Genomic DNA, 13,102 nt, shown 5'->3' on the forward strand with positions numbered 1-13,102 from the left:
TGTCCCCCTCCCCCATCCTCTGATGTGAACCATCCTCCAGTGGCTGAGCCAGGGTGGGGCCGTTAACCTGGGCCTGTTCCCGGGAGGGAGGGAGGGAGAAGCCCCGCAGCTGCAAACCAGGGAGCTGACAATGATTCTGAAGGGTTTGCGGATCCACAAAGTGTTTCCAAATCCTCCCAGCCACCGCCTAACGCTGACTCCGCTTCTCCGGGACAAACAAGCGCCAAGGACAGCAATGACACTGCGCATGCTCCACATCACAATGCCCGGGGACTGATTGACGGCAGCTCCGGACCAATAGGAAGAGGGAACGGGACTGGAGGACCGAGCGTGAGCGGCTGGTCCTCCAACCAATCGGAGTGGATGAGGGGCGGGACCTGAAGCATGCGCAGTGCGGGTAATGGCGACGGACGGACGGATGGTTTTAATTTGGAAGCGAGATCAATACGAGGTAGAGGGCGGCGTGCGGGGAATGATAAATGTGGCGGGTGGGTGGAGAGACCTTGTAAACATGTTGTTCAAACCCAAACCCCGGAAATGAACTTCCCGGTCCCCCCCTTTGTACCCAATGGAGCGGCAGCTTGTAGTGTTAGACCCGGGCTGACTGCCGCCATTGAGGCTGCATGTGGGAGGCCGGCAGGGATTGTGATCGGAGAGTGAAGCCCTGACGTCACAATGGAATGGGTGAGAGTGTGAGGTCACAATGGAATGGGTGAGAGTGTGACGTCACAATGGAAAGAGATAGGATCAGGCAGGCTAGGAAAGTGTTTCTCTGGAGTAAAGGGAAATACAGTGTCATCAGGGAGGAAATTAGACGGGTAAATTGGAAGGAGGCATTCTTGGGGAAAAGTACCGAAGGAAAGTGGAGGATTTTCAAGGAATGTTTGTCTGGAGCTCTGCATGACAACGTTCCGATGAGACAGGGGGGTGTTGGTAGGGTACGGGAACCGTGGTGCACGAAGGTTGTGATGAACCTGGTGAATAAGAAAAGAGAGGCGTACAGAAGGTTCAGAGAGCTAGGAGGTGTTAAGGATTTAGAAGAGTATACGGGATGTAGGAAGGAGCTTAAGAAGGAAATTAGGAGAGCGAGAAGGGGCCATGAGAAGGCCTTGGCGGGTAAGATTAAGGAGAATCCCAAGGCTTTCTACAAATATGTCAAGAGTAAAAGGATGAGATGTGAAGGCATAGGACCCTTAAAAGGTGAAGGGGGAAAAGTTTGTGTGGAACCGTTAGAAATGGCGGAGCTGCTTAATGAATACTTTACCTCGGTATTCACGGTGGAAAGGGATCTGGGTGGTTGTACTGCTGGTTTGCGGTGGACAGAAAGGATCGAGCATGTGGACATAAAGAAAGAGGATGTGTTGGAACTATTGAACGGCATCAAGGTTGGTAAGTCGCCGGGACCGGATGGGATGTACCCCAGGTTACTGTGGGAGACGAGGGAGGAGATTGCGGAGCCTTTGGCGATGATCTTTGCATCGTCGATGGAGACGGGAGAGGTTCCGGAGGATTGGAGGATTGCAGATGTGGTCCCTATATTCAAGAAAGGGAACAGGGACAGCCCGGGAAATTACCGACCGGTGAGTCTAACCTCAGTGGTTGGTAAGTTGATGGAGAGGATCCTGAGAGACAGGATTTATGATCATCGAGAGAAGTTTAGTATGATCAAAAGTAGTCAGCACGGCTTTGTCAAGGGCAGGTCGTGCCTTACGAGCCTGGTTGAGTTCTTTGAAAATGTGACCAAACACATTGACGAAGGAAGAGCGGTGGATGTGGTCTATATGGACTTCAGCAAGGCGTTCGATAAGGTCCCCCATGCAAGACTTCTTGAGAAAGTGAGAGGGCATGGGATCCAAGGGGCTGTTGCCTTGTGGATCCAGAACTGGCTTGCCTGCAGAAGGCAGAGAGTGGCTGTGGAGGGGTCTTTCTCTGCATGGAGGTCAGTGACCAGTGGAGTGCCCCAGGGATCTGTTCTGGGACCCTTGCTGTTTGTCATTTTCATAAATGACCTGGATGAGGAAGTGGAGGGATGGGTTGGTAAGTTTGCTGACGACACCAAGGTAGGTGGTGTTGTGGATAGTTTGGAGGGATGTCAGAAGTTGCAGCGAGACATAGATAGAATGCAAGACTGGGCGGAGAAATGGCAGATGGACTTCAACCCGGATAAGTGTGTGGTGATCCATTTTGGCAGATCCAATGGGATGAAGCAGCAGTATAATATGAAGGGTACCATTCTTAGCAGTGTAGAGGATCAGAAGGACCTTGGGGTCCGGGTCCATAGGACTCTTAAATCGGCCTCGCAGGTGGAGGATGCGGTCAAGAAGGCGTACGGCGTACTGGCCTTCATTAATCGAGGGATTGAGTTTAGGAGTCGGGAGATAATGCTGCAGCTTTATAGGACCCTGGTTAGACCCCACTTGGAGTACTGCGCGCAGTTCTGGTCCCCTAATTACAGGAAAGATGTTGAAGCCATTGAAAGGGTGCAGGGGAGATTTACAAGGATGTTGCCTGGATTGGGGGGCATGTCTTATGAGGATAGGTTGAGGGAGCTTGGTCTCTTCTCCCTGGAGAGACGAAGGATGAGAGGTGACCTGATAGAGGTTTACAAGATGTTGAGAGGTCTGGATAGGGTAGACTCTCAGAGGCTATTTCCAAGGGCTGAAATGGTTGCTACGAGAGGACACAGGTTTAAGGTGCTGGGGGGTAGATACAGAGGAGATGTCAGGGGTAAGTTTTTCACTCAGAGGGTGGTGGGTGAGTGGAATCGGCTGACGTCGGTGGTGGTGGAGGCAAACTCGTTGGGGTCTTTTAAGAGACTTCTGGATGAGTACATGGGATTTAATGGGATTGAGGGCTATAGATAGGCCTAGAGGTGGGGATGTGATCGGCGCAACTTGTGGGCCGAAGGGCCTGTTTGTGCTGTGGCTTTCTATGTTCTATGTCACAATGGAATGGGTGAGGGTGTGATGTCACAATGGAATGGGTGAGGGTGTGACGTCACAATGGAATGGGTGAGAGTGTGACGTCACAATGGAATGGGTGAGGGTTCCAGATGAGCTGACACTGGGCTGGAGTTGGGCGATGTCACTGACATGTGGCCCGGTGGCGCAGTGGTTAGTGCAGCTGCCTAACAGCGCCAGGGACCCGGGTTCAATTCCAGCCTCGGGTCGCTGTCTGTGCAGAGTTTCTACATTCTCCCCGTGTCTGTGTGGGTTTCCTCCGGGTGTTCCGGTTTCCTTCCACAGTCCAAAGCTGTGCCGGTTAGACGGATTGGCCATGATAAATTGCCACTTGGTATCAGGGGGATTAACAGGTAAATATGTGGATAGGGCCTGGATGGGATTGTTGCCGGTGCAGGCTCGATGGGCTAAATGGCCTTCTCCTACACTGTACTTTATTATTCATTATTATTAATTAATTACTATTAATACTTCTTGATGATGTGGACATGTGGCTGGAAGCTCATCTTGGGATGAGCTGAGACTGTATTAAGAGTAAAAGGGTGACTAGAGAGAGAATAGATCCCCTTAAAAATCAGTCTGGCCATCTGTGTGTGGAGCCACAGGAGATGGGTGAGATTTTTAATGAATACTTCTCCTCTGTGTTTACTGCGGAGAGCACCATGGGTACTAAAGAAATAAGGGAAACAAGTGGTGATGTCTTGGCCACACGCATGTTACTTGGGAGGAGGTATCTGCAGCCTTATAAAAGCAAATTACTGCGGATGCTGGAATCTGAAACCAAGAGAGAAAATGCTGGAAAATCTCAGCAGGTCTGGCAGCATCTGTAAGGAGAGAAAAGAGCTGATGTTTCTTGTCTCGATGACCCTTTGTCAAAGCTCTGAAACATCAGTTCTTTTCTCTCCATGCAGATGCTGCCAGACCTGCTGAGAATGGGGAGAGAGTGTGTGGGATGGAGATTTCCAGCTTTTGGGGAATGAGAGAGGAAAGAATGTTCCATAGAAATTGTCTGTTCTGAATTTCTATCCTGTACTGACACTGATGACTTTTGGAAACTCATTTTCCAGGATATTGAAAGAGGAATCACAGACTGAAATCTCAAACGTCACGTCTGAACGTGACAGAATCATATTCCTTGGGACCTCAATATCATCGGACTTTGAATCCAGAAGGAGAAATGATTGTCCAGTCTGTCGATTTGAAAAGATTTGAAATGTCAGTGTGAGTGAAAAAGCATCAACACACTGCCACACTTGGTGAGGGTGTTCCAATGCACTGACTAAAGAGCTTTAACCAGTTACACAGCCTGAGTAAATATCACACCATTCACAGCGGGTGGAGACGGTAATCTTGTTCTGTGTGTGGACAAAGTTTCAACAAATTGTTCACTCAAGAGAGAGGTAAGGACACCAGCACCATGGAGAAACCATGGAAATGTGTGGACTGTGGGAAGAGATACAGAGCCCCATATAAGCTGGAAGCTCATCGGCGCAGCCACACTGGGGAGAAGCTGTTCATCTGCTCTCAGTGTGAGAAGGGATTTAATCAGTTCCCCAGCTTACGGATACACCAGCGAGTTCACGCTGGGGAGAGACCATTCACCTGCTCTCAATGTGGGAAGGGATTCACTCGGTCATCCAGCCTGCAGACACACCAGCGAGTTCACACTGGGGAGAGACCATTCACCTGCTCTCAGTGTGGGAAGGGATTCACTCAGTCATCCGACCTGCAGACACACCAGCGAGTTCACACTGGGGAGAGGCCGTTCACCTGCTCTCAGTGTGGGAAGGGATTCAGAGTTTCATCCCGGCTGCTGAGACACCAGCAAGTTCACGAGTGATTCCAGGGATTGGATTCTGCTGTTCTTGTTTCTGCTCTCAGTTGCATCCAGGCTTGCATTTTGTTCATTCTCACAGTTGGTCAGTGGGGAGGGTCAGAGGGTTTCTTTGTGCTGGACTGGCTGGTCTCTGCCTCCAGTGGGCTGATGCTCTTTGAGTCTTTTTGCGAATACCTGGTTTCAAATGTCACAAGGATCACAGAATGACAGGGTGTTAGGAAGTTTAGAGATATTTAGTCAGAAGAAAACAGAGGTTGGAAGTGCAAAGGTACATTTCTGAATGGAGGGCTGTGACAACTGACATTGTGTGGAGATGCCGGCGTTGGACTGGGGTAAACACAGTAAGAAGTCTCACAACACCAGGTTAAAGTCCACCAGGTTTATTTGGTAGCAAATACCATAAGCTTTCGGAGCACTGCTCCTTCGTCAGATGGAGTGGAAATGTGCTCTCAAACAGTGCAAACAGACAGAATCAAGTTGCAGAATATTGATTAGAATGCGAATCCTACAGCCAGCCAGGTCTTAAATGTACAGACAATGTGGGTGGAGGGAACATTAAACACAGGTTAAAGAGATGTGTATTGTCTCCAGACAGAACAGCTCGTGAAATTCTGCAAGTCCAGGAGGCAAGCTGTGGGGGTTACTGATAATGTGACATAAATCCAACATCCCGGTTTAGGCCGTCCTCATGTGTGCGGAACTTGGCTATCAGTTTCTGCTCAGCGACTCTGCGCTGTCGTGTGTAGTGAAGGCCGCCTTGGAGAACGCTTACCTGAAGATCCAAGGCTGAATGCCCGTGACTGCTGAAGTGCTCCCCCACAGGAAGAGAACAGTCTTGCCTGGTGATTGTTGAGCGGTGTTCATTCATCCGTTGTCGTAGCGTCTGCATGGTTTCCCCAATGTACCATGCCTCGGGACATCCTTTCCTGCAGCGTATCAGGTAGACAACGTTGGCCGAGTTGCAAGAGTAGGTACCGTGTACCTGGTCGATGGTGTTCTCACATGAGATGATGGCATCTGTGTCGATGATCCGGCACGTCTTGCAGAGGTTGCTGTGGCAGGGTTGTGTGGTGTCGTGGTCACTGTTCTCCTGAAGGCTCGGTAGTTTGCTGCGGGACAATGGTCTGTTTGAGGTTGTGCGGTTGTTTGAAGGCAAGAAGTGGGGGTGTGGGGATGGCCTTGGCGAGATGTTCGTCTTCATCAATGACATGTTGAAGGCTCCAGAGGAGATGCCGTAGCTTCTCCGCTCCAGGGAAGTACTGGACGACGAAGGGTACTCTGTCCACCATGTCCCGTGTTTGTCTTTTGAGGAGGTTGGTGCGGTTTCAGGAGAACAGTGACCATGACACCACACAACCCAACTCAATAGCCTAATCCTGCTTTTTCCCTTAACCTTTGATCCCATTCGCCCCAAGTGCTTTATCCAGCCGCCTCTTGAATACATTCAATGTTTTGGCATCAACTACTTCCTGCGGTACTAAATTCGACAGGGTCACTATTCTTTGGGTGAAGAAATGTCTCCTCACCTCCGTCCTAAATGGTCTACCCTGAATCCTCAGACTGTAACCCCCGGTTCTGGACTCCCATCGGGAACATCCTCCCTGTATCTATCGTGTCTAGACCTGTTAGAATTTTATAAGTCTCATTGAGATCCCCCCTCATTCATCTGAACTCCAATGAAAACAATCCTAACCTAGTCAGTCTCTCCTCCTACATCAGTCCTGCGATTCCCTGAATCAGCCTGGTAAACATCCTTTGCTCCCTCAGCTTGACACATTTATTTGTCTGTCGAAAAGGATGGTCTTTTTCCTAATGTTCATAATTAAAGGGCAGCTTTCCCCAGGAGATGGCTGACATTTAAGGGGACAGTACATTAATATAGGACAGAGATATGTCTGGTGTTATATGGTACCCAGATTAGATATATTATTTATGTTTCTGTAATAAAATACATTTATTATTATTTCTTGCATTATAATATAATGCTGTAGCAACGTTATACATTTCCAGTCATAAAGTCATTACAGCACAGAAGGAATCCATTTGGTAACTCGAGTCCATGCTGACTCTCTGTATAACATTCCAGTCCCATTCCCACTCAATATCCCCATTCTCCTGAAAGTTTATTTCCTTCAAGTGCCCATCCACTTTCATTTTGAAATAGAATCCATAGATATGGATGGAGATTTACAACTTTTTGGGAATGAAATAGGAAAGAATCCCGAGGACAGTGAAGCCTCAGTCATCAACTATTTTCAAGAGAGAGATTGATTGGTTTCTAAATATTGAAGATATCAAGGGATATGGGTTTAGTGTGGGGAGAATGATGCTGAGGTAGATGAACGAATTATCTCATTGAATAGTTTAAAAGGCTCGATGGGCCAAATGGCCGACTGCAGCTCCTATTTGTTATGGTCTCTGTGTCCAGGACAGGAAGCAGTGAGCATGGATCTGTCAATCAGCCTCAATCAGCACCTTCAGGAGAATTGGGAGGGTGAATATTAGATACAACAGAGTGAGAATGGAGGGAGAGTGTGTGGGATGGAGATTTACAGCTTTTTGGGGAATGAGAGAGGAAAGAATGTTCGATAGAAACTAGAATTGTCTGTTCTGAATTTCTATCCTGTACTGACACTGATGACTTTCGTAAACTCATTTTACAGGATATTGGAAGAGGAATCACAGACTGAAATCTCAAACGTCACATCTAGATCTGACAGGGTCATATTCCTTGGGAGCTGAATATCATCGGCCTTTGAATCCAGAAGGAGAAATGATTGTCCGGATCTGTTGAATTGAAAAGATTTCAAACATCAGTGTGACTGGAAAAGCACCAACACACTGTCACACCCGAGTGAGAGTGTTCCAGTGCACTGACTGAAGAGCTTTAACCAGTTACACAGCCTGAATAAATATCATATCATTCACAGCAGGGAGAGACTACCCGTGTTCTGTGTGTGGACGAGGCTTCAACTGATTGTCCACCCAAGACAGAGGCAAGGACACCTGCACCATGGAGAAACCATGGAAATGTGGGGACTGTGGGAAGAGGTACAGAGTCCCATCAGAGCTGGAAGCTCATCGGCGCAGCCACACTGGGGAGAGACCATTCACCTGCTCTCAGTGTGGGGAAGGATTCACTCAGTCATTCAGCCTGCAGTCACACCAGCGAGTTCACACTGGGGAGAGGCCATTCACGTGTTCTCAGTGTGGGGAGGGATTCAGTCATTTATCCAGCCTGCGCAAACACCAGCGAGTTCACACTGGGGAGAGACTGTTCACCTGTGCTCAGTGTGGGAAGGGATTCACTTGTTCATCCAACCTGCGGAGACACCAGCCAGTTCACACAGGGGAGAGGCCATTCAGCTGCTCTCAGTGTGGGAAGGGATTCACTCTGTCATCCAGCCTGCGGGCACACAAGCGAGTTCACACTGGGGAGAGACCATTCACCTGCTCTCAGTGTGGGAAGGGATTCACTCTGTCATCCCACCTGCGGAGACACCAGCGAGTTCACACAGGGGAGAGACCGTTCACCTGCTCTCAGTGTGGGAAGGGATTCACTCAGTCATCCCACCTGCAGACACACCAGCGAGTTCACACTGGGGAGAGGCCATTCACCTGCTCTCAATGTGGGGAGGGATTCATTCGGTCATCCCAGCTGCAGATACACCAGCGAGTTCACACTGGGGAGAGGCCATTCACCTGCTCTCAGTGTGGGGAGGGATTCACTCAGTCATCCAGCCTGTGGACACACCAGCGAGTTCACACTGGGGAGAGGCCGTTCACCTGCTCTCAGTGTGGGAAGGGATTCACTCGATTAACCAGCCTGCGGATACACCAGCGAGTTCACACTGGGGAGAGGCCGTTCACCTGCTGTCAGTGTGGGAAGGGATTCAGTGATTCATCCAGCCTGCTGACACATCAGCGAGTTCACACTGGGGAGAGGCCATTTACCTGCTCTCAATGTGGGAAGGGATTCACTCGGTCATCCTGCCTGCAGACACACCAGCAGGTTCACACTGGGGAGAGGCCGTTCAGCTGCTCTGTGTGTGAGAAGAGATTCAGTCTTTCATCCCACCTGCTGAGACACCAACAAGTTCATGAGTGATTGCAGGGGTTGGATTCTGCTGTTATTGTTTCTGCTCTCAATTACATCCAGGACTGCATTTTGTTCATTCTCACAGTTGGTCAATGGGGAGGGTCGGAGGGTTTCTTTCTGCTGGACTGGCGGGTCTCATGACTTTGCCTCCAGTGGGCTGATGCTCTTTGAGTCTTGTTGCGAATACCTGGTTTCGAATTTCACAAGGATCACAGAGTGACAGGGTGTTAGGAAGTTAAGAGTCACTATTTCTGTTTGAAACCCCCCAGATGCCCATCCAATTTCCATTGTAATTGTTTATTGTCTCCACTTCCTCCTCCCTCGTAGGCAGCAAGTTCCAGGTCATTACCATTCGCTGCATCAAAATATTTTTCCTCACATCCCTTCCTGCATCTCTGATCCAAAACCATAAATCTGTGTCCCCCTCATCCTTGTCCCTTCAGCTAATGGGAACAGCTTTTCTTTGTCCACCTTGTCTAAACCTGTCAGAATCTTGTCCACCTCTATCAAATCTCCCCTCAACCTCCTTTGCTCCAAGGGGAACAACCCCAGCCTGATATCGACAATAAAGAACAAACTAACAGAATATGTTAATACCTGAAATCAAATGGGAATGTTTAATTTCTGTTTTAAAGATATTGTGAATATATTGTCCTGGACAATAAAGGAATTGGAATAACTCACCTTGGGTGTGGTTGAATGGAATATATCAATCTGGTATCCACCTACAGTCCAGTGAAAGTCTGGAATGTGTAGCTGGAAATCCCTCCCTAACAGCACTGTGGGTATACTTACACCTCAGGCATTGTAACAGTTCAGGAAGGCAGTGTTGGGGTTGACCATGGCCGAGGCAGCTACATACAGCCACATATTCTGTTATAATTGAAGGACTGCAGATTCAATGTGAGGCATTATGTGACTGGACTATCTTGACCACATTCCTGTGACTGCTCAGTTTCTGCAATCACGAACCATTAAAGCTGCTTAGCAGGGCCCCGACAGAGGACCTGGTGAGAATATTTACTCAGAATGAGCTAAAATTAAACTGGGGTGGCACGTTGGTACAGTGGTTAGCATTGCTGCCTCACAGCGCCAGGAACCCTGGTTTTATTCCCAGCTTGGGTCACTGTCTGTGTAGAGTTTGCACATTCTCCCCGTGTCTGTGTAGGTTTCCTCCAGGTGCTCCAGTTTTCTTCCACAGTACAAAGAAGTACGGGTTAGGTGGATTGGCCATGCTAAATTGCCCCTTTGTGTCAGGGGGTCTTGCGAGGGTAAATGCATGGGGTTATGGGGATAGGGTCGGTGGGATTGTGGTTGGTGCAGACTTGATGGGCTGAATGGCCTCCTTCTGCACTGTAGAGATTCTATGAGATTATTGCAGGACCGGCTGGTGTTCAGCGGCTGAGAAACCTGGAATCTGTAAAAAAGGGGGCTGACTAATCAACAGACGGGGGTAGGTAGCTGACCAAGAAGTTAAGAAGCGTTCTCAGGCATGTTTAAATTATTTCATCATAGATTTGTGATAAGAACTGTGAGGGACTTGTGACCCGGTAGTCGGTGAAGTGACGGTATACTCCAAGTAGCACTGGACTGAAAAGTGGACGTCTAAGAGTGGATTCTAATGGTTATAATCTGACCCAAGCATGGCCAGTGAAAAATTCAGAGCTCGAGTAGGGACTGGACAGATTTCTTACCTGTCTTTTGGAAACTAAGAACAAGGAACTTATCGATAAAATGATTTGAGAATAGAGCCAACATTTTGAGACTGGATGACACTTCATAGGAGCTCTCATGAAGGGTCATCCAGACTTCAAACGTTGGCTCTATTCTCTCCCTCCAGATGCTGTCAGATCTGCTGGGATTTTCCAGCATTTTCTGTTTTTGTTTTACCTTTATAATAAATGATTCGGTCTGATTGGAATCCCCACGATCCTCCCGCAAAACAGAGAGAAAGTGGTGGCAAAAGGAGAAAAAGGATATGGATGATAAAGTCTGGGTTCTGATTCTCCGAGCCCATGTTGGATTAACAAAATGAGTGAACCAGTTTATAAAGAACAGAAATTACCCATCCCTAACAAAAACTGATCAAATTAAAATAGGTTGAGAATATAACAAAAAAATTAATAGATGAAGTTTAAAATCAAGTTTCTTTTGTTGTTAGAGAGGGGATTTTTCACAGTAACTTCATTGCAGTGTTAATGTAAGCTTACTTGAGACTAATTATAAACTTTAAGTTTTTTAAAGTTATTTTGTTAGAGGGGTTCAGAATACCTTGAGATTAAAAACTAATAAAGGCTATTGAAACAGGGTGGACTGACTTAGACTAACGTAGAATAAGGATCACAATGTGCCTTATTTATATTATACAAAGGTACTGTCTGCATAGAGACACATATAACCACTGGTAGAGAATTTAAACATGTATTTCAGATTTAAATATGTACTTTTTGTACTGAAATGTATACCTTGGCCAAACTGCAGACTGCCCTAAAGCATAATGGGATAAAAGCTGAGTGAGACAGTCCACGTTCTGTCAGAACAGTGAACAGTGAAGCCACAGAGCACAGTTTTTATCAGTATGAGTTATAAGGGATGGCTCAGCAGACAGTGGAAAGGAACTTTTGAACCCTATAACCTTTGTAATAGAAGTTGCTGAGAGTCAGTTAGAAAGCAACCTTTGAACCCTATGGACCTACGTAAGTGAAAGTTGCAAAGTAACAGTGGGCAGGAACTTCCAGATTCTGCAGACCAATGAATTCCCATTCTTCCAGAAGATCGGATGTTATTGGCCAAGGTAAATATTGTGCACGAACATGATTGGAGCATCCAGTTAGGATGACAGAGTGGGTGGGTGAAATGAACTTTCAAAATAGTATAACTACACGGCCAATGTATTGTAACTTTAGAAAGGAGTTGGACTGCCCAGCTGCCTTTCTCCCAGCGCGTGTTGGTCAATAAAGAATGTCTTTAACCAGTATACTGTCTTTTGCAAATCTTTGTATTAACTGGGTTCAGCTCAATACTTCGCCTCCGAGAAAAACCCCCATCACATGTAAAGTGAAGTAATTGTGTGCCAAGTTTTTTCTGCTCACTCCCGACCCCTTTAGGTTCTGTAGAAAAGTTAACCCTTTCAGCAGACAGTTCATTTCTTTGTAAATCACCTGGAAACTCATGTGTCTATTTTAGTTTTTGATTGAGGATCTATGGGAACCAGTTAAATGTGGAAATTTTAAGCGGAGCCTGGAGGAATTTGGAAGAACTGTGAGAATTTTATATTGTTGTCACCTCAACCCCAGATAAAGAACAAAGATTTTGCAGCTGGCAACATGTTTGGGATTTTAAATCAACAAAGACTAGATGTTTCCTATAAAATCAGGCCTTGGAAGTTGGCTAAAAAAAGGTTAAGTTACAATGAAGGGGAATGAAGGATCTTGTGTCTTATTTTAATCAAGGAGTTGTGAGCTTAGACCATAAGACATAGGAGCAGAAATAGGCCACCAGACCCATCGAGTCTTCTCCGCTATTCAATCATGGCTGATATTTTTCTCATCCCCATTCTCCTACCTTTTCCCCATAACCCCTGAATAATCCCCTTAATAATCAAGAACCTATCTATCTCTGTCTTACAGACACTCAATGAACTGACCTCCACAGCCTTCTGCGGCAAAGAGTTCCACAGATTCACCACTCTCTGGCTGAAGAAATTCCTCCTCATCTCTGTTTTAAAGGATCATCCCTTTAGCCTGAGGTTGTACCCTCTGGTTCTAGTTTTTCCTACCAGTGGAAACATCCTCTCCACGTCCACTCTATCCAGGCCTCGCAGTATCCTGTAAGTTTTAATAAGGTACCCCCTCATCCTTCTAAACTCCAATGAGTACAGGCCCAGAGCCCTCAACCGTTCCTCATACGACCAGCTCTTCATTCCAGGGATCATTCTTGTGAACCTTCTCCGGACCCTTTCTAAGACCAGAATATCCTTCCTTAGATGTGCGGCCCAAAACTGCTCCGAATACTCCAAATGTGTCTGACCAGAGCCTCATACTGTCTCAGGAGTACATCCCTGCTGTTGTATTCTAGCCCTCTTGACATGAATGATAACATTGCATTTGCCTTCCTAACTGCCAACTAAACCTGCACATTAGCCTTAAGAGAATCTTGATCAATGACTCCCAAGTCCCTTTGTGCTTCTGATTTCCAAAGCATTTC

The 13,102-nt window shown here is 47.1% G+C and overlaps 1 protein-coding gene across 1 annotated transcript; it reads left to right on the forward strand.

The window, feature by feature from the left end:
* The first annotated feature begins 562 nt into the window (after nt 1-562).
* LOC144484836 (uncharacterized) lies at nt 563-9,566 on the forward strand. Its single transcript, XM_078203198.1, has 2 exons — nt 563-1,389; nt 7,461-9,566. Exon 2 carries the CDS (start codon nt 7,811-7,813, stop codon nt 8,903-8,905), a length of 1,095 nt encoding a protein of 364 aa, XP_078059324.1. The 5' UTR covers nt 563-1,389; nt 7,461-7,810; the 3' UTR covers nt 8,906-9,566.
* The last annotated feature ends 3,536 nt before the right edge of the window (nt 9,567-13,102 follow it).

This window comes from Mustelus asterias, unplaced genomic scaffold (genome assembly GCF_964213995.1).
Source record: "Mustelus asterias unplaced genomic scaffold, sMusAst1.hap1.1 HAP1_SCAFFOLD_129, whole genome shotgun sequence".
Taxonomy (NCBI): Eukaryota; Metazoa; Chordata; class Chondrichthyes; order Carcharhiniformes; family Triakidae; genus Mustelus; species Mustelus asterias.

Excerpts from the sequence above, each read along its gene's own strand:
- LOC144484836 (XM_078203198.1), top strand. The coding sequence starts at position 7,811 with ATGGAGAAACCATGGAAATGTGGGGACTGTGGGAAGAGGTACAGAGTC.